The sequence below is a fragment of the Drosophila ananassae genome (assembly GCF_017639315.1).
Source record: "Drosophila ananassae strain 14024-0371.13 chromosome 4 unlocalized genomic scaffold, ASM1763931v2 tig00000054, whole genome shotgun sequence".
Classification (NCBI taxonomy): domain Eukaryota; kingdom Metazoa; phylum Arthropoda; class Insecta; order Diptera; family Drosophilidae; genus Drosophila; species Drosophila ananassae.
Window position 1 is genome coordinate 5,428,804 of NW_025319037.1, and position 22,894 is coordinate 5,451,697.

The 22,894-nt window shown below is 35.7% G+C and overlaps 1 protein-coding gene and 1 long non-coding RNA gene across 18 annotated transcripts in view; both read left to right on the top strand.

Annotated features, from left to right (window-relative positions):
• Positions 1–22,894, top strand: part of LOC6501778 (protein unc-13 homolog B) — a 279,574-nt gene that overhangs the window by 126,317 nt on the left and 130,363 nt on the right. For 8 of the 17 annotated variants that reach the window (XM_044717638.1, XM_014904016.3, XM_014904013.3 and 5 more), the window contains 4 exons: positions 504–723; positions 780–900; positions 1,126–1,232; positions 14,478–14,619. In XM_044717638.1, coding sequence (XP_044573573.1) covers positions 504–723; positions 780–900; positions 1,126–1,232; positions 14,478–14,619 — 590 coding nt within the window. Of the gene's footprint in view, positions 1–503; positions 724–779; positions 901–1,096; positions 1,233–4,209; positions 4,317–14,477; positions 14,620–22,894 lie in introns of those variants that run through there. The other 9 variants (XM_032455875.2, XM_014904020.3, XR_004311348.2 and 6 more) reach the window with 8 other exon arrangements.
• LOC123257716 lies at positions 9,264–11,047 on the top strand. Its single transcript, XR_006507835.1, has 2 exons — positions 9,264–10,614; positions 10,675–11,047. It is a non-coding gene; the product is annotated as an uncharacterized LOC123257716 (long non-coding RNA).

Sequence of the window (22,894 nt, forward strand, 5' to 3'; positions counted from 1 at the left end):
GTCCGGGACGATGGCAATTTATCCCTCCTTTCAATTGTTTTGAATAACTTTATATTTTTATACCCTTGCAGGGATATTATTTAGTATTTGGCGAAGATATCTTGATTACAAATTGATTTTTAAGTAAGAAAGATGGAACTAGTAACAGATTCCATTTAAAACAATCTTATCCGATCTGCCAAATTTTATAAGGATCGGCCGACTATATTTTCCAGCTATCATGAACATGAACGATCAAAAATGGCACAACCTTGCTATTTTTAAAGATTTTTGGGGCTGTTTCCTGTTTCATAAAAAAATGCATTTGATGGTGAAATTTCAATAAGGATCGGCCAACTATATCTGATATATATGTAATAATATAAGCTGCTACCTAACTGCAACAGTATATCAACTTCGGCTCCGCCCGAAGCTAGCTTTCTTTTCTTATTGTTATTGTAAAGTGCTCAATTAATAAGTTAACGTAAATATATTCAGATTTATTTGTTTTCTCCTTTTTCTAGAAAATGCACGTTTATAAAAAAGCGCTGCAGGCGTTGATCTACCCCATTTCATCAACAACACCTCACAACTTTTTGTTGTGGACGGCTACATCGCCAACATATTGTTACGAGTGTGAAGGCTTACTGTGGGGAATAGCAAGGCAAGGTGTCAGATGTACTGAATGTGGAGTGAAGTGCCATGAAAAGTGCAAGGATCTTTTAAATGCCGACTGCCTTCAACGTAACTTCAAATTTATTTAATTTAAACTATGTGTGTTTTATTATTGAAGTTAACAGGTGCTGCTGAAAAGAGCTCTAAACACGGAGCTGAGGATAAAGCTCATTCAATTATAACCGCTATGAAGGATCGTATGAAGCAACGAGAACGAGAAAAACCCGAAATTTTCGAATTAATTAGGTAACATAAATTAGAAAGTTTAATTTTTAAATAGTGCTGGTAATTCTAGTTTCCCAATGCATTTTATTTTGGCACTTGGTATGTTTTATTGGGGTATAAATATGCATATAGTAAAGTCAAATCTTAATATTTATGTTGATGTTCAATTCAAAATAAGTTCCCTTTATAAGTGGCAATCACTTTTATCAAACGATAGTAAAATTTGCCATGGCATTCATCCATTAGAGCCGTATTCAGCATTGAAGAGAAGAGTCACACTGGTCATATGAAAGCTGTAAAACAAAGCGTCCTGGATGGTACAAGCAAGTGGTCAGCTAAAATAGCAATTACAGGTTTGAGTTTGATTAATAATCATCTTCTAATCTTCATATGTTTTTTGTTGTCCGTTAAATTTTGATTGTATGTATGTGAATGTATTGATATTTGTCATTCTGAATGACCAAGCTCTATTATTATTTAACTTATTTATTTACTTAGGAATATTGAATGTGTATATGTGACGCTTAATTAGTTGTATTTTAAAAAATGTCTAATAAGCATGTAAAAATAATACATGTATATTTTTTTTCGAAAGCACATAAAAGCAGTTAATTTTACTTTTGAGCGATAACAGTGTTTTATGTACATACATGAAAACCAATAATACCAAATTCACTTCTGAAATGTTGAGTTTGGTTTTTTTTTCTGTTTGTAGGATTCAGTCTCCTCTGAAAAGATTTGTCAAATTTTTAAAATATAAAGACTCTGTTATATTTAAGACCTTTCTAATTTATCCTTAGATATTTTATAATTTTTTTTTAAAGTAATTTTAAGGGATATTGAAGTGTCATATTAGGATAAATGTACTTGTTAGCCTAGCCCTATTACACAGGCCGACAATTGTAACTGCTCCATAACCTTACCACTGAACCAAAGTCCAGAACAAAAATAGGTTCCATCACCCACACCCACGGTACACCTAAGATAAGAAATTTATCAAATGTCACCATATATTGAAATAAGCAGGCCATGTAATTGCGTTGAATTTTTGATTTTTGAAATGTATGTATGTAACTCAAATTAAAAAATTGCGTCTAGCAGTTACCAAATCTTTGGACTACTCATCTAAAGTTAAATTCTCAGTTTTTATATATTTATTTTGGTGCTTCTATGATTTTCCCAAAACATTTTCGTATGGAAAGATGAGATTAAAAGCTACAATTGAATTGACGAAAATATTGTTTAACTAACTATAATAAATTCAATCAAGTTACTTCGAGCTTTTCCTTAAATTCAAAATTAAAAATTGTATAATTTATCGGAGATTTTAACTTTAGATGAGAATTCCAAAGATATGGTAACTTCTAGGTTAAGTTTTTTAATTTGAGTTCTATACATACATTTCTAAATGTGCTACATGTGCTAAAAACAATTATATTCAACGCAATTAACGGCCTACATAATTTAATATATGGTAAAATTTTATCAATTTCTTCTCATAGGTGTACCGCGGAAACTGTGGGTGATGGAACCTACATATATTTGTTCTGGACTTCGGTTAAGGGTTTATGGAGCAAATGAAATTATGCGTGGAAATTGTTTCTGTCGGCCTGTGTATTAACATACACACCTGGCCAAAATAATAAGTACACAGATATAGTGTTTATATGTTTCGATATAACTCGATTTTTATGCAATGCACACCCGCCATTTTTTTTATATTGATAAGTTACAATGTTACACAATTTCTAAAACAAGAATGAAATATGGGAATCTCGTGGATTCAATACTAAGCTTAATTTTCTGCTGAGTGGGCGATTTTGGTCTGGTCAAAATAATAAGTACACCTGTGTATTTGATAAATTTTAAAGGATTAAAGCTAGATTCGAGTTAAGATATGTTGGTTTTTATTATTTCCTAGCATATTTAAGTATATCCCAGGAAAAAAAATTCTATAGTTGGGCAAAAAAAAGAGTTGTACAACAGAAAAAAGAAAAATTGCTTTAATTCTGCAAAAGGAAGGATAAAATCTTCGGGAAATCGCTAAAAGACTTGGGCAGTCATTATGTTTGGTCCAGAATGCCCTAAAATTCAACATTCAATTCGAAACTCGAGGTCGGAAGAAGAAATCCTGTCAAACGACCGACACCCGAATCCTAAGTTTTTACTGCTCATCCATTGCTGCTCATATTGACCATGAAATATCGTCTAGATCAGTTCGTCGAAGACTTACTAATGCTGGCTTACAAGGACACATAGCCAGAAAAGTTACTCTCCTTCGAGGGCATAAATTAAAGATGAGGAAACAGTTAGCCCAAAATCATTTGGCATGATCTGGAACAGAGGGTTCCAAAAAGTGGAATAATGTCCTATGGAGCGACGAAACAAAAATAAATCTATTTGGTAACGACTCCAGAAAGAATTTACGACTTGTTTCGTCGACCCAAAGGCATAGAATTCGACGCCCGGTACTCGAAATAGACCGTTAAACACGGAAGCGGAAACATTATGATTTGGGACTGTTTTTCTTGGCATGGAGTCGTCCCGATTTACGGATTACCGATACTATGACCCAATTTGGATATAAAATTATATTGTCTGACATAATGCTGAGGAAGACATGCCCTTGAGTTGGGTCTTTCTACAGGACAACGACCCAAAACACACATCAAAGCTGGTCAAAGCTTAGTTCACCGGAAACAAGGTGGACATTATGAAGTGGCCAAGTCAAACTGCAGACTTAAACCCAATAGATAACCTATGGGGAGAGCTTAATCGTCGGATTGGCACAAACACATTTCAAAATATAGAAGAATTGCAGCAAAGACAAGGTACGAGAGTTGTTTGGAGACGTGCCGTAAATTAAATGCCCAGCATGCCGAAACGGATAACAAAAGTTATACAAAATATGGGGGGATATACTGGGTATTAGCATAAGATTACTATAAAAAGAAAAAAATTGAGAAAATGTTTTTTATTTTTAAGTTAGAGGCTTTGAAGAATTGCTGTAATTATTTTTTTGACCAACCCTTTTTTATGTTTTTTAGGTTTAATCGACCATAAATTCTACAAATTTCGTGAATTATTCTTATGTTAAGTATTTTTATAATCAACATTGTGCCAGAAAACTAAAAGAAATTAAAATTGGTTCGTTACGGTTATCAAAAAAGATTTACGTGACATAGAAGAAATCTTATGAGCGTGTACTTATTATTTTGGCCAGGTGTGTATATACATGTGTTAAATGCAAAGAGGTCAGAAACTTCATAAAAATATGTTTGTATATATTTTAAAAAATATCTTAAATGAATGCAATCGATCTAATTTAAGGATGACTTTCGGTGTGGATCCAGATACACACATAGATTCATTAGAACAGGCTGAGCACGCTACTGTTGAGGGAACATCTAAATGGTCATGCAAACTAACAATTACAGGTACACATACAAAAACATTTCAAAGACATTACAGATTTAAAATAAATGTTAATTTTTTGATACCATACCTTATTTTTGTTTCATGAAAAATAATATTTTGTTTAAAAGATTCAATAAAATTTTCGCAAAATCATTTCATTATATTATTTTTATTTTAAAGAAGTATCGAATGTTACAAATTAAATTAAAATGTAAACTAATCTTACTGCATGTTTTTTAATAAGGATAATTTAATTTAACTTAAAATTTAAAGTCTTACCTAAAATGTATTACTAAGCCTATACATATAAAAGGGCCATGCGGTGTTGAAAAAAATAATCCAATCAAAAATATATTTAGAATATGTGGATAAAAAAATATTTCAATATTCGGTCCCTTTTTTTGGGAAAAAAATGTTTCTATCCGCACTAGTCTCTCAGTTTTAAACGAAACTGGCTTCAAACTTTGCCGAATATATTCTAAAGCTATTCATATAACTGCACGATGGGAATTGATCCAACTTTGTTGTTTAAAAGTAAGAAGGTTGGAACTTTTCTAAAAAATTTTATTATTAGAAATTGATTTCATGATAATATATTTTCACAAGAATCTATCAAGTATTGCCTCTATTTGCGATATTATATATATATTAGAATATTCCATGAAAGGGTATATAAACATTGGTTGCACCGAAGTTGGTTCCACCAAATTTTTCACCGTTTTTTTATTTCTTGAATCTTCTCTTTGCGAGACTAACAAGAGGTGTATCTTATATTTTTAATTAACTAACAGTCATGTTGACTGATACAGAGTTAGACGGCCCTAAACAATCGATTGCTGGGTTGGAAGATCGTTGCGTCGCAGACGGGATCTGCTAGAAACCCGAGTCAATCCCCGAGCGAGGAGATTTGGGTGCGAAGACAGTTTTTGTTTGTAGGACTCTTTTTGCTTCTTAATTTCGTCTTTTACTGCGAGCATGGTGGATTTTTTTTTTGCGAACATACCAAGCTGCCCCAGTGATAGTTCTCAAGATTTTTGATTGTGCGCGCTGTATGATGTCTATGTTGCTGCTGCTCGTGTTCCCCCACAGCTGGGAGCCATACGTCCAGATTGGCTTTAGGACTGAATTGTAGAGTAGTAGCTTATAGTCCAGGCACAGTGCCGATCGTGGGTTTATGATCCAGTGGAGGCTGCTGGCTTACAGTTTTAGGTGCTCCTTCTTGCATTCGATGTGCTTACGCCAGGTGGACGCCAAGGTACGTTACTTCGTTAACTTGAGGGATCTTCATAAGGTTTAGTGAAAGCGGAGGGCATGTTTGTCTATTAGGAGTAAACGTTACATATTTACACTTTTGTTCGTTTATTTTAATGCGCCAATCGGGCCCACGTTTCCACTACTATTAGACAATTAGCCAGTTGGTTAGCGGTACGTTCGCCGACGAAGTTGACGATGTTAGTTGTGCGTTTGTGGGAATATCCGCAGTATACAAAACATATAGACACGGGCCGAGTCCGCTTCCTTATGGAAGTCCAGCTTCGATAATGTAGGTGCCCGAAGTAGCTGCGTTGTATCTCACTGAGAATACCCTATTGTAGAGGTATGATTTCAGTAGCTTGTGGGTGTATGTTGGCAAATACGTTTTGATTTTGTGCATGGCTTAAAGGCCAATTTCGGTCGAAAGCTTGAGATATGACGAGAAAAATAGCGCTATAGAATTCTCGCTGTTCAAAGGCTGAGTGTATTTCAGATGTTAATCTCTTTACATGCTCGATGGTTCCGTGGTTTCTTCGGTATCATTATAATGATGGATTTCTTCCACTATTTTAGGAAATGGCCAAGATTAGCGATACATTTTGGAAGTTCGACCAACATCTTTGGCGTCAGTAGGTCACAACCGGGAGCCTTTATTGGTTGTAGCCCACTTATGACTTTTTCGATTTTGTCCGGCCGGAATCAAGGTGCAGTTGGCTGAGAGGTAGCCTGTAAAACTCTGGGGCGAGTTCTATGTGAGCACTTACGTACTTTTTGTATTTAAGCCAGTTCGTTTTTGGCGATGTCAGGCTGAGGGGGTGTTCGGTTATTTCTGGGCTTTGAATAAGAGTTAAAAGCAAGGCGAGTGGTCTGATGATAATTCCGAGACTGCTTTCGTACTTATTAGATTGCAAGGCATGTTTTTTGTCACCACAAAATCAATAAGGTCTGGGAGCTTGCGTAGGTCGGTTGGCCAGTATGCGGGACTTCCAAGGGAAACATAGTTCAGTTTATTTCTCACATTTATAATTGCATTGTACAATTGCCTTCATCTGGGAGTCACTAGACGTGATCCCCAGTGCGAATGTTTGGCGTTAGTCTCCTGCGGCATTAAAACGATCACCAAGTGAATTGTAGAAGTCCATAAATTGTCCTTCCGAGATTGAGAAACGAGGGGGGCAGTAAACGGCAGCGATTGAAAGACTTCCGTTTCTTGACTGAATTTGTATCAATGTGGCCTGCAAGAAGTTTGTTGCAAACCTTTTGTGAAAATGGTGTTTTAAGCGTTCTCTGATTAGAACTCCAGTTCCGCCGTGGGCTTCCCCATCTGGATGATCTGTGCAGTAGATTGTATATTTGAAAAGACTCTTATTTGAAGGTTGTTTTTGTTTGTAAGATGCGTTTCCACCAGTAGCATAACGTCAATATGGTTTTCGATTAAGAATTGTGACAATTCTAGTTTATGCCGTGAGACACCATTGGCGTTCCACATTGATATTCGTAGAGTCTGCATAGATTATTTAGACTGTTGTGCTACGAGCAGCTGTATTACCATGTTCTGGTTTCGAAAAAGAGTTTGCATGGTCGTTTTCATGAATGAAATAAGCTCCATCATACTTTGTTGGAGGGTAAGCATCATAATTTGCGTTTTGCTATGTGGCTGGTCTGGGGCCTGTTGAGCGCTTTGTGAGTTAGGCTGAATTGGATTTTCCATTCCAGATCGTAGAGCATCGACATTGGAGAAGCCGTTGGTGGGGTAAAGGCTTTGGCAGCTTTGGCGAAGAAGACGTACTGGCGTAGCTTTTGATGCAATGTACACATTCTGTGGATTTTGGTTGCGCGTTGCGGTCGCTTGAAGCATGCCTTGTATACCATACATCCTCTATAGTTTGCCGTATGATTGCCGCCGCAGTTTCCACATTTCTTCGCGGTACTGCCCTTGTTTGTAGTGCAGTAAGTGGAGTTGTGGGCTTCCCCGCAGACTACACAGATGCAGTATGATCTAGTGTGTCCATACTCTTGGCAGTTAGTGCATTGAACTGGACTGAGCATTGTCCAGATATTTGGACTCGATTCGGAAGTGCTCTTCAGTCTTGGTTTGCACCTTTGTTTCATGGATGTTCCCTTTGATAAGCGGACAACATAAAAGTTGTCATCATTCCCGATCAACGTCGCAATTCGGTTGACCAGGGCACTCGAGTTTTTCTCCCTGATATAGATTGGAGGGGGCTTTGGTTTTTTTGCGGTGTCTTGCGCTGGTTGGTTTTGTCAACCTCCGCCACTAGGGCAAATCTGTTACTACTGGATCTGCCTGGTTCTTCGTCGATCTTCTGGACGCTGTTAATTTTTGTTTTATTTCCTGCCGGATTACTCTGCGGGCTGAGCTGTATTGGATGTAGCGATCCATTCCAGTCCATTCCAGTGTGGCCGGGGCCGCTTTGGAACTTTCCGAAGTTGTTGTTTTTGTACTCGTTGATGTCGCGGTATTTTGTGTTGCAGTGGTTGTCGCTGTGGTTGCAGAAATTGTAGCACTGCTTGTTGTTAGTGCAAAATTTGGTTCCGCCAATGGAGGAAGGGTTTTTCACTGCGAACTCCATGACGCGGGTGTCGGAGTGAGCATAGCGGGTGAGCAAAACCATGTCCTTTGGTTTTCAGCGGTCAGTAGAGACGGGTTGCTTTTAATCGCCGATTTTTCCATTTTGGTATCGCGGGTTGAAAAGTAAGAGTAGAATCCGTTTCTTTGGTTCACTGAGCTTCTACGCTCGTTCTTTTGATCGTTGCTCAATAAGCTCATTGCGTGGCAATTATTTATTCAAAACAATGTACTAGTTTTTGTTTTAGCACAACACAACTGTTATAAAAAGCTTGTCTATTGCTTTTAATAAATTGTGGTTAAGCGTCTTTTCGCTTAAATTGGGTTACCCTAGATTTTTTTTTTTTTCAATTGTTTTATTAAAACTATTATGTTGCAGTTTTCTCGGAGCTCGGGAAAGAACGTCCGCACAGTTCGGTATTTCGATTGGGCATGAGCTTTCCTTTCTTGTTTGATTTCCGATCACCCAGTTTTGTTAAATCGTGATAGGTATTAAATTTTCTTCACCTTAAAAAATATATTTATACACTCGAAGAAATTTTTTACCATTAATATATGATAAACTAAATGTTCTATCCTTTAATGGGCAAAAGAAACAAATTTTCAAAAATCGGCTTAAATAACGGCTTCAACACGGCAAGACCCCCTTAAACCAACAAAAACAAAAAAATATAAAAGGAGTCAACAAAGATTGTTAAATCAAATGTTTATACGAATATAGAATAATTATTGTATTGCAACAAAACGGTTAAAAATTTATTGAAATTTAACCATTTTGATTAAAAGGTGAATGAAACCTAATTACTTTTACCCAAATAATAATACCGAAATTTTCGGTATTTCTGATATTTTTTATTACTGATTTTGTGAAATTTTCTTGTTAATTGTTCAAATTTTTTTATGTGTGTGAACTTGGATCATAATTTTTGCAATTTTTATCTTAGCAAAAGAAGTCACTTTCCCAAAATAGTAATTTTTTATATATATATATATATATATTACTATTATTATTTTTATACAGTGTTAAGTCTGTTTACACGTATGTATTTAAATATTTATATATATACATATATATATATAAATATAGATATACACATATATTCTTTAGTTTTATAAGCTTAACATTTTTTTGCTTAGAAATATATTTTGTAGTTATGCTTTCAATATTTTTCTTGATGATCTGAATAAAACATTTATTGGGTTTCACAAACAAAAAAATGAAGTCATATTTTCAAATATTTGTTATTTAATTTGTATTTAATTAAAAACCACGAAAGCTAAGTTAACTTTTGGCGGAACCAAAGTTGATATACCCTTCCAGCTAATATTCTGAGATGTATATCGCTAATATCGAAAATATTTGATAGATCCTTGTGAGATCCTTGTTTCCCTCATTTTTTAAAAAGTTTCAGCCTGCTAACTTTAAAAACACCAATGTTGTGTCATTTGTGATTGTTTGCTTATATGATGATTTTGATTGACCCAAAATAAAATACCTATATGGAAAGTCCCTCTAAGTTAGAAAACAACTCAGTTGTGGAACTCCCGATCAATCAGTTACATGGCAGCTAAAGGATATAGTCGACCGATCCCGGCCGTTCCGATTTATATTCAGCGTGCAGTGAAAAGAAGAATGTGTGCGTAGAAAATGATCAAGAATATATAATATATATTTTTATAAGGTCGGAGATGTCTCGCTGCGTTGTAGGCATTAACCAAATTATAATATCCTCTGCAAGGGTATCAAAATGGTTTCAGGTTTAAATATATGGCTATATACTTACATATATGCTATAATTTACAAATATAACGCTATTATAAGGCTATAAACTTATAGAAATTATAAATTTAGTCTACTATACACATTTGTGTTCTTTACCGGAACTAGACAAGCTAGGATTTTTATTGTGCTTCACGGCCGTGAAGAAATGCTTTGCATAACCCTTACGCAAGGGGCTCAAAGCCCCTTCAACGCCTTGGCCAAAGTGGGCAGTGTCTTGGCTAAAAGTGGGTATAACGCACAAAGACGGGACGAAATAAAGGATCTGGGAGTCTTTTTTGAACTGGCGCTAAGAAATGTGTCATTTTTTGATGGGGGCGTGTTAAAAATATGAAACAAACTTGACTATGAAAAAAATTATATGAAAACCATAGGATGTAGTCAAAGGAACACGCCGACTTTTATATTATGTATGATGTGAAAAAGAATGAAGAATGTGTACAAAGCTTGAAGTCGATAACTATAAACCTGAGAAAATATTTATTTTGCTTATATCGACTCAGGAGGTGATCCTAATCCTAATAATTTAACAGGGTCTGAGATGTTGATCAAAATTGCAATACCCTCTGCAATGGTATAAAAATGAAACGCAATAATAGATTATCTTCCGTGTGCTAATCACTTATGTGTGTGTTTTTCATTTTTTATTCTTTTCTGGTCACACCTTAATGAATCTTAAAAAATGCTCTAAAAGGTAATAAAATAAAAAAATGACAACAAATCGTTTCTACTACTACTAATAAAGGAATTTTAGGATCGGCATATTGCGTTAACTACCAATGGATGTGCATTCAATAGTAGAAAACAAATAAATATTAATGTTTTCGTCTTGCGCAGAAGCTCTACCAAAGCTCCCCAAAACGCATACAAATAGCAAATAACAATACAGCAAATAACAATACAGCAAATAACAATAAAGCACATGCGAAGCTGGGAGACAAAACAGAGAAGAATACATGCTGATAACGACACCTGCGGCTAAGCATGTTATGATTATTTAACATACATTTTAGCCCTCTGAAAAGCTATAAAAACCACTTGGCCCACCAAAAATATCGGATATTTATTATGGCAACGAAAACCGCATTATAGGTATACAACATATTGTCTGATAACTGCAAAGCTATTATTATATTTTCATATCTTTTAAGCTAAAAAACTTTAGGCAGATAAAGAAAGAAATATTTAATTAAAACAAAATCTTTCTATTGATGTATCACCCATGCTGATCTAGTGCACACACAGAAAGGAATCCTTAGAGTGTCTTACTAACGCACACTTCTTAGGTTGCTCCCATACAGGACGATCCAGGAAACGCGGAAACAGGGGTCCCGAGTCCGCAGGAATGCCTCCTAAGTAATAGGAATATTAATTGGGAGCTCAACAGTTTTAAGCCCTACAAATTTCTGGGCCCAGACGGAAATTTTCCCACCTTGCTAACCAATTCCGGGGCTTATCTTAGGCTCTGGATCATCAAAATTTTTGGTACAATCTTCCAGGGCATTTACAATATTTCGGGCTTTCAACACGCGCTTCGAAAAGACCAGTCCACGGAGAGATCACCATGATCGCCGAGAAGGCACTCAGTGACAAGGAATACGCGATGATTGCTTTTTAGGCGAAGGTGGTTTTACATCTTGCCATGCTCAATTACTGATGAGCTGGCAGGACTAAGAGTAGACTGTAAATCCGTGCACCTAATACAGTACAGAAGCGTATATTCAGAGATTCATTCTCAGCAAAGAAGAGCTCTGGAAAGCGGTACTCTTTCCCCTTTGGAGAGTCATGGAACTTCTTTGGAACGTATTAATAAAACAATATGGTGCTAGGCGGGCGGCGGCTGCAGAGTTCTGCCGCCGCCGCCCGCAGTTGCCTTCACTTGTAATTTTCCTCATGCTCGATGTGACAAGCTGAAAGTACTATCAGAATGAGCAGATAGGAATGGTCTTGGATACACCAGAAAGTTTAAATTACCAAACTCGGAACTTCCGAAACCATTAGGGGAAACTCTTAGCCTTAGCAGTAGTACAAAATAACTAGGCATCTCGCTAGATAGGATACTTGACTCGAAGCTTTATACAATAGACAGAGCAAATAAAACGATACTCGCGCTTTACTCCAGTCGGAAGCCAGTAGGGCTGAAATTAGTTATATAATTATATACCAATTATTATATTATATATTATACCAATTCTATTGTACGGGGCTATGGTTTCGTGGACAGAATGGTTTCTGCAAGCTCTGCAGAAAAGTTAAAGAAAATGCAATACATGGCGTCTCTCTGGAAGGGTCCTAAGGCTGCTATGTAGAGAGTTTTTCAGACTGCTCTGGTTTCAGACTGCACACCGTATCACACCAAGTAATACAACAAAATTTTTTAGAAATAAACCCTTCAGCATCCAAAATAAAGGCCATTAAAGGAGTGGAAGACATTAGGAAATTTAAATTTTCATACTCGATACTGACTTCATCCTTCAAGATACGTGTGCCACTGCCACTGCTTGCGCCCGCCTACTGGCCAGAGAATATAGATTTAAGAACACCAGCTGAGTTGGGTTAAGAAAAAAACGTCTCTTTTGAAAAACGAACTAAATTTCTTACTCTTACCTATCAGATTTACTGGGGTTTACGTAGTAAGCTTCCTAGACTCTATTCGTGTAGATCTTCATTTGCATCATATATTTTCGCCTTAGTAAAACCTGATTCAATATAGGACCACTTTTAGAACTCTGTGAAGAGGAGGAGGATTTTTAATCTCTATTGACTTTTGATGAAGTGAAGTTGAAAATTTGCAAAGTAGGTATATTTATTTCCTATATAGGTAATAGCTTTGCAGTTAGCAGACAATATGTTGTATACCTATAATGCGGTTTTCGTCGCCAAAATAAATATCCGATATTTTTGGTGGGCAAAGTGGTTTTTATAGCTTTTCAGAGGGTTTAATAATAAAAGTCAAAACTTTGTAACGCCATGAAGGAGATATCTTCAATCCTCTCCTATTTGTAGCCAACTGATTTGATCCACCGAATTTTCTAAGGATTGCGCGACTATACTATAGCTGTCATATTAATATCAATTGATCGAATTGATCGAAAATGTTATAACTTTGTTGGTTTTTAGGGTAGAAGAACAGGACCTTCTAAGTGTTCTATTTTTCGTCAACTGATCCGAACCTTATATCGATCATTCTTTGAATTTCAGCAGCAGAAGGTGGGCAGAATATGTAGCCCCTGTTTCGGTATATATCCATTAATTGGATTCCACTTTTTGGTGTTTGACAAAATTTCAGATCTAAATATGAAATTTAGATCTGAAATTTTGTCAAACACCAAAAAGTGCAATGAGCAGAGCTGGTAGAACATCATATAAAGTTGACACTAATTTTTTACGTCTGTCTTTTTCTACACAAAGAAATTAATTTAAATTAAAGAAATTGTTTTTTGTAATTGGTATTTATTGGATATTTGTAACGCCGCCAGGTCTACCAAAGCTCCCGAAGTGTATGCGCTGCAAAGAACAACAATCATATGGGAATATAGCAAGAATATGGAAGTTACACTGAGAGAACTTATTAGTGCTAATTATAATAAATGATGCTGGCATAAGTCCCAACAATATTCTTATAAGAATTGGATAACTATATTTGAAATTTATATCTGTTATATATCAATTATATAAATCATTTATTCTAAATTGCCACATGAGTGCTGTGGTATATCAACTTTGACTCCGCCCGAAGTTAGCTTTTCTTTCTTGTTTTAAATTTCGAAACTTTTTTTATAAAATTATGTAGTTTAAAGTGATAAGGCACCAAAAGTGTTTTGACTGTGTATTCATATTCTACTGAAAACATACAATATGTGTTTGCACCAAACTTTAATGTATTGTATAAGCCAAAAAGTTTTTTTAAATATTTTATTGTTTTTAATATTTTTATTTTATATTTATATTTTAAAGCTTAATGCAAATCTTTTTGTTTTATAATAATACGAAATGTGTATTTGCAACCTCTTGTGCTGTTGTCCCTTGCATTATATTGACGAATAATCCTATGTATGTACATATTTTTTGAATTACTTTAGATTAAGAACTATATTATCTAATTGAATATGTACATATGTAAATACATACAAATACATATGTATATATGACATAAGAAATAATCATGTCAGCAGTTATAAAATATTTCTGCTGACATGTAGGATTATTATTAAGCACATCCGATTTTTCTCTTCTTCTTTCTCCCTTGAAAATAAATTCTGAACACTTAAAAATTCAAAAAATTTTAAATTCTTTTAATCTGCACTAAAATGTAATAAATGTATGACAATTGTATTCGTTTCAAACTCCTTTAAATTATTTTCAATTAAAAATAACACTTGGCAAAATTTGTAAATGAATAAATTTTTCTTTCTTTAAAAATATTTATTTATAATTAACATGGCAATGATCGTTTTACGAAATCGGATTTTGTTGCAACAAATTGGTGGATTTTTGGTGCCTGGTGTTGGAAACGAACGATTTGATACGTATTATATTTGACTTGATTTAATGCAGTGATTTGTGCTCAAGGCCTGATAGCGAAGGATAAAAGCGGTACCAGTGATCCATATGTGACGGTGCAGGTTAGCAAAGTCAAAAAACGAACGCGGACAATGCCACAGGAACTAAACCCTGTGTGGAATGAGAAGTTTCACTTGTGAGTACTTGTACTGAAAGATCAACATTTTACTTTCATAAGCCGTATTAAGTATGTGTATTATGTGAATGTATTATTATGATAAATTATAAATTATCTGACATTTTTTACTCTTGCGAGGTTATTATAATTTGGGTCAAAAGTCTGCTATGTGGTATCGACTTACAAGGTGATTCTAATGATGAATATACATACTTTTAAGATCGGAGATGTGACTTTTGATAAATTTCACGCATTTAGTAAAAATGGTATTGGTTTTTGTAAAAATTGTATCAAAGGGTAAAAAGAGAGGTGAAACGCATTATTATATATTTTATATTTTTTATTTTTGTACATATATGATACAGTGAGAAGGAATCATCTCCGGCTCCATAAACTATATCAGCATCAACAGCTATGTATTTATGTAGATATAGTCATGTCTTTCTGTCTGTGCGTCAGTCCGTCGTATAAACAGTTAACCTCAGAGGATGTGGGCGCACAAAAAGTTCATAAAAACTTCATAAAAGTTTTCCAAACCTAAATTTAGAAAAAAATGCAGCAAATTTTTAAAGGACTTAAAAATATTTGGATTTCATATTAGCATTCTAAACAATGCTAAAGGGATAGATCAAGATGACTTTTAGAGATAGATGTACTACTAGTACTGATGTCAATCAATGTCAAGTACTAACCAAGCTTGTGCCAAATATTTTTGCCTATAAGTTTGTTTTAGTTCGGGCTAGTACGTGCAGAAAAATAACTGACAATAAATAAAAAATTTGAAGCTTTGTGAATATATGTAAGAAATTAATTTTTCTTTGCTGATCCTTCTGCTAGCGAAAATAAGCCTGATATGAATGAAAGGGTATGGGTGAAAAAGAATAGTACCGAGTATACCATTCCCCATGCGATCAAAATGTTAGAAAAATATACATTGACAACATTAAATTTCATCATTTGCCCAATATGAGTAATGCACGCGCAATAGCATCAAAACTCAAAAATTCAATAAAAAATTTTTGAATGAGTGCAAGTCAACAGCGAGGAAAATATTTAGATCTGCAAAAATCAGAGGAAACTTAAAGTTAAATCATAGAATTCAGATTTGTTTAATGCCAATGGAAAGAAGTATTCGGCATTTATTATTCTATTTTAATTATTAATTATAATTAATTTAATTTAGATAGTTTTGATCCCACATTTATAAGATGGATTTTCGTTTTTTTTAATTTACCACATTGGATACGTATTATTAAACTAAAATATTTTGGTTGTTTTGTCTTTAAAAATAATGTTCTATCATGTTATGCATATAAATATATACATTATATCGGTATATGACCGACCTAGGGCGCTGCCGCACAACGCAAAAATAGTTCCAGGAGAAAATAATAGAGTAAATATTATATTAGGAGAAAGAGTGTTGCTTTAATAAAGCGTTAACAATATAAGATTTAAAGTCATAAGTATAGCAAAAATGGGGTAAACAACATTGTAGTCTGAACATTATAATGTTTATGTTATAAAATAAAGGAATCATGCTGGGCAAATGTCGAAAAACAATGGCTAAGAAGTAAAATACGAAAGTGTTTAGTTCTTTTAATAGGTACGTTAAAAGTCTTATAAATAGTGATAAGACAATATAGGAAAAAAACACCCAGCATCTTTCTACTGGTTGTTAATAAAGGTAAGTTAATTAAAAAAAGGCTCCTTTTCTAGGAGGGAAAAATAAGATTTGCATCCCATTTAAGTCCTCGAAGGGCGAAAATCAGGAATGTTTTTTGAAAGATTCGATGTGATCTTGGTGTTCTTCGTATTGCGGACTCCAGACCCACGATCCATACTCAAGTATAAGATGGGCTAAAGATATTTACAAAGTTTTTGTTAAATATTGGTCATTAAATTCGTTAAACCGTCTTTTAATAAAACAAAGCAAGTGAATTAGTCTTGAGCTCATTATACGAAGGCAGCCACTGTAGTTAGCAGAATGGTAGCAGAAGGGCATAACTTTGTGGTTTTAGCTAAAGTTAGCTTTGAAAGAAAAGATGTATCATAAGCAGTAATTGTCAGTAATTGTCGGTCATTTCAATTATTTTCCCGAATAATGTTTGTCAATATTGTGTCCCAACCGGCTGTTGATACCATAAGAGAGCTGGTAATTCAGAGCACGGTATCACAAAGACTATCAGGAAGTTTCAGTGGAAATGACTAACTCCATTATTACGGCCCTTAAAGCTCGGTAACCAATTTCAGTAAATGTATTGACTTTGACGGATGTGCCGGAGTATTGAGTTTATGACTTCTTTATTGAGTGAAGCTCGGACACAAATTGATTTAAAGCTAACAAAAATTGGATCTCATAACGGCCACGCAAATATGCAGTGTTCAGTTCAGTTTGACCAGAGCGAGCGTTAACCTTGTTAACCTATAACTTTGTTAACTATAAATTTTCAAAAAATTCCGAATCTGCAACCCAACAAATTTTATGTTTTTTAACAAGATCTGTAAAAGTTTTTTAAATAAAACAAAAACAATTTAAGTAGTTACAAAAATACCATTTTCCTGTGAAACTAAAATTTAAATGATCTCCTGTGAAATTCGATACTTTAATGTATATAACTCGATTTTACGTAACTTAACTGCGTTGGTACTAAAGGAGTCTTCAAAAAAAAGGTGTAGCCTTTTCTTTCATTGTCTCCAAAATCTCCGCATTCATTAGAGTCAGTCCAGTAGGTAAACAAATAAAACTGAAATAGACAGACGGACATGGCTATATCGAGTTTTTAACGCTGTTCAAAATATGTAAATTTTTTAGCTTTTATTGGAGGGGTTTGAATTTCTTCATCTTGTTGCATGCACATATTGGCACGAATACAATATATATACCCTTGTACACTATAGAGAATAAAAATTAAAAAGTTAGAATCGATGTACGAGTTGGAATAACACTACTCCATATCTTGGCAGCCCATTTATTTCTGGAATGATTTTTAGCTTCCAGCAATTTATCGTCAACCAATATGTTAACGGAATTTATAGTTGAGTTACAACAGACTTACAAAAATCCTTTAGAATTTTAAATCACTGTTTCTGGTGCGTTGCCTATGAAAACTAAAACGACTGAGAATATTGCTTACATCACATCATTAAATAAGTTCTTAAAAACGTGCCTTTTCGTGAAATAAAACAATATCGCCTTTAAATAGAAAAAACTTACTGAACACTTATACCTCATCTGTTGAACGGATGCTTTATAAATCTTGGCTCTTCCGATAAAATCGCAGTTATTCCGCCATACAAATTTAACCGAATTTTCAAGCGATTTTTTATGCAATTTTGTTTTGCAACTCTTAGTTCTTCTTCTTACACGTCTGTCAATCTCATGGCTATCTTCGATGACTAAGGAACAGAGGACTACAATGTCTAGTCCTTCTATTAGAAACATTAAAATGTAAGCGTTAAATTTAATTCATAAGGTTATGAGGAAAACTACACCCAGCATAGTTCTATGATTTGTTAAGATAGGTAAGTTTATAGTAAGAAGAGGGTTAGGATTTGCATCCCAATAAAGTCCCCAAAGAGCAAATGACTTCAGAGACATGAATCGGACTCCACAATCGAACCTTCAGTTAAATAGGAGTTACATATGATCACATTCAGCTTCTTTTAATAAATCCAAGAACAACATCCTTCGCTTTATTAACCATTGAAGAGATATGGTTGGCAAATTGATGACGTCTAATAGGACGCCAAGATCATTATATTTCAAAGTTATCAAGATCGTTATCAAGAGTTTGGTAAAGTAAAATCGCACTGAAGTTTTCATTAAGCAGAAAAGTATTTATACTAGAGCAGTGAGTAGTTTTAGTACTTTAGAGCAGCGAGTTAGTTCTACGGGGGGCGAGTCATTGATAAAAAGCGTAAAGAGTATACGTTGAGATACGTCTATAGTTACTTAAGAAATAAGAATTATAACAAGAAAGGAAAGCTAACTTCGGGCGGAGCCGAAGTTGATATACCCTTGCAGTTGAGTCGCAGTCCGCTAGGTGGCGCCACGCATCTTATATTATTAGATATATAGCGGATCGAATATAGTCGGCCGATCCTTATGAAATTTGGCATATTGAATTATTTTGCGCAAAGAGTAATCTGTACCAAGTCCCATCTTTCTAACTTAAAAAACACCAAAGCTATGCCACTCCGATCGTTCTATGACAGCTATAGGATATAGTCGGCCGATCCTTATGAAATTTTGTACATAAGATATAATATGTACAAAAATATGTACAAAAAAAAATATCTTATGTACAAAATTTCATAAGGATCAGCCGATTTGACAAAAGTCAAATATAACATGTGTGGAAAGTCCCTCTAACTTAAAAAACACCAAAGTTATGGCATTTCCCATCAATCAGTTATATGGCAGCTATAGGATACAGTCGACCGATCCCGGCCGTTCCGACTTATATACTAACTGCAAGGAAAAAAATGGATGCGTGCAAAGTTTCAACTCGATAGCTGAGAGACTGAGAGACTAGTTTGCGTAGAAACCGACAGCCAGCAGACGGACATGCTCATATCGACTCAGGAGGTGATCCTTTATAGGGTCTTTATACTTTATAGGGTCGGAGATGTCTCCTTTACTGCGTTGCACACTTTTGACCAAAATTATAATACCCTCTGCAAGGGTATAAAAAAGAAAGGAAAGCAAACTTCGGGGGGAACCGAAGTTTATACATACTTGCAGTCAGGTAGCAGCTTATATTATTATATATATATCGGATCGTATATAGTTAACCGATCCTTATCAGAATTTCACCATCGAATACATTTTCTAATAAAAATGTTGGAAACAGCCCCAAACAAATTTAAAAATGGCAAGGTTGTGCCATTTCCCATCGTTCAGTTATATGACAGCTATAGGATATAGTCGGCCGATCCTCTAAAAATTTGGCAAAATAGACTTAAAAAAAACTTAAAAACTTAAAAAACACAAAAGTTATGCTAATTCCGATCGTTCTATGTGTGGAAAGTCCCAACTCTCTAACTTAAAAACACCAAAGTTATGGTATTTCCGATCAATCAGTTATATGGCAGCATTATGATCGATCCCGGACGTTCCGACTTATATACTGCCTGCAAACAAAAGAAGGATGTGTGCAAAGTTTCAACTCTATAGCTTTAAAACTGAGGATCTAGTTTGCGTAGACGGATATATATATCAAGAATATATATACTTTAAAGAGTCAGAGATGTCTCCCTGACTGCGTATCAAGAATATATATACTTTAAAGAGTCAGAGATGTCTCCCTGACTGCGTATCAAGAATATATATACTTTAAAGAGTCAGAGATGTCTCCCTGACTGCGTATCAAGAATATATATACTTTAAAGAGTAAGAGAACTTCTGTGTTTACTGCTAGCAGCTTGTAGTCTTTGGCTGCTAGCCCAGAAACACTTGCACTTACTAGCCATGGTTCCTGAACTAGACTTATCATCTGAATGGGTCGGGTGGGAAGGGTCGGGTTGCACTTTTGCAGCATGGTGAGGATCTGCTTTGGGTTCTTAATTGATGCCGGGATCCAGATCCTTCCTCGAGGTCTTCTCAGGACGTCACGACAGATAAACGCAACCCCATTGCAGCGGATCCATCGCAACACAGTTTGGTGCCCGCGTTTACCTCGATAATGTTATATATTGCAAAAACGCATGCAACGACCTTCACACATTCCTGGAACTACTCCACGTTTTTGCAGACAGGAAGGGGCCTGATTTTTTGACCAAAGTGTTAACAGACTTTGTAGCTCCACCTTCCCTTGGCATTTTGCGCCGGGGTTGCCTTTATTGACAACCCCGAGCAGAATGTCACTGTTCGAAATCGCTGCGAATGGCTGTTTCCTGGGATCGTTTAAGCTTGTTTTGGAGACGTGGCTCCTGCTTTGCAGCTGTGGGCTTGGGGCCACCATGGCGGACACTTTTCCCACGTCGTACATATTTGATCCACTCCTCGGAGCTCTCCGAATATGTGTACTTCATTGGGCGTTTCTATCGATTTTCTATAGCCGTCGAAAGCGCACGGAGAGGGAATCCTCGAAGTCTTTTCACAAACTCATCTCTTTTTGTAAATACATAATTAAGTTTTTAAAATTAGTTGACGTTAAAACTTTTCCAAAACACTCAAAACTGGTGCTAGGTCAAGATTTTATTTTTTTTGGGTAAGACAATGCATAATATTGACACAAATTTATGCGGATACTTTAGGAGTATATTTTTATACCCTTGCAGAGGGTATTATAATTTTGGTCAAAAGTGTGCAACGCAGTGAAGGAGACATCTCCGACCCTATAAAGTATATATGTATATTCTTGATCAGGATCACCTCCTGAGTCGATACGAGCATGTCCGTCTGTCCGTCTGTCCGTCTGTCTGTCTGTCTGTCTGTCTGTTTCTAGTCTCTCGCAAACTAGTCTCTCAGTTTTAAAGCTATCGAGTTGAAACTTTGCACACACCCTTCTTTCTGTTGCAGGCAGTACATAAGTCGGAATGGTCGGGATCGGTCGACTTTATCCTATAGCTGCCATATAACTGATTGATCGGAAATGCCATAACTTCGTTGTTTTTTAAGAGAGGTGGGACTTTCCACACATGTTATATTTGATCAACATATCTGTGGTATGTGCGGTATGTCATATGCGGTATGTCATAGTTGAGCAAAGTTCTTGTCAGGGCTTTTATATCCAAACCGACTAACCAGAGATAATTATTGAACTTCATTAATTACTCTAGGTCACAATTAGGATTTATTAATGGGTAAACTTGAATCTCTCGTGGCAAGTAAACCCAATGCTCTCCTCCACTTTGGTTTTTACTTCCTTTATGGCTCTTCCTTGGATATTGCTTGGATATGCTTGGACGTCCTCAGTTTTCGGCTTAGTATAGGTGGAGATTGGCAATGAAAAGAGTTAGAAAGAGATCGCTTGTAAGTTCTAAAGACGGTCTTCAATGAAGCGACGCGAACTAGTCCATCTTTTCTAGATTGTTGAGGAAGGTTTCCAAGCTGGCGAAGCTTGGAATGTCACTGGAGCTCCAAAAGCAATGCATCCAGGCTTTTACCGTAGATAGGTAGTCTAGATTAGATGATTGACTGCGTGCTAGAATGGATATTAGTTTTAAGACGTTTGAATTTGTTGATGCATACGTTGGTTACGTTCAGCATATGCTTTATTTCTGATGAGATTTCCCTTGAGAGGAAAGGCAAGTCTTAGAGGGCATTCATGTGGTGCGTGATCTGCAGACATGGGTTATCACAGAATTTGATGACAAGGTCCCATCCGATCCCCATTAGTTCTATTTGGTGTATATCTCGGTCCTGCTCTTTAGGCAGTGCTTGCTTGCACTGAAATGATACCGCTGGAGATTTGATAACTCCTGGTTCTGGTGAATAAGTTGTATGAACCGTATCCGTACAATCCGTATCCGTACTTTCCAGAAAAGTTGGGTACTGGAAGCTTTGGAAGTTGGACGTCTGCCCCCAGGCAGAGTATCTTAGGAAGAACCATCGCTGGTTGCTCGGTGAACGGGGGACTCGGAGAGCTAGCTGGAAAAAAGTGTTTTCGACTCCGTGGATATTAACAGAACGCTGTAATGAATTCTTCTTCAAACTGATCCGCTTACCCATCGATGTAAGTGAGTGGGGAAACCCGTGCTTACGAACTCTTGTTGACTTTTGTTGAATTGCTGGCTTAGTTGAGCTCAAGTTGAGCTTGGAAAGGGTTTTGAAAGTTTATTTGAAGTTGGTGAGATGATTATAAAGATCTTTCTGGGGCGCAAATAAACTGTCGGCGTTGCCACACTTTGCCGTTGTTCTTGACTCAGCACTGGAAGTGCTCGAAGCTTTGGCCTTTGTCATTTTGCTTATTTGCTTTCTCATTTGCACTTACACTTATGTTTTGTCTTTCAAATCTCAATTACCATCAGAATGTTTTTGAAAAAAAGGGTGCAATCGATTGCCCATCAATATTTTAAAATGCCCTCCTGCCGGTTGGAAGATGTTCATGAAAATTTTTGAAACATTTTCGAAAATTATAATATTTGATTTTTTTTTTTAATATCGAAATAATGTCGTTTGCCCACCACTGGAAATCTGTTAGAATTTTGAAAAAACTTTTAGATTTTGAAATATTGAAAAGTTTAGTTTTCGTCATTTTTTGGACAGGACATGCTCATATCGGGAGATTAATCTGATCCAGAATATACTTTATAGGGTCGGAGATGTCTCTGCGTTGCACACTTT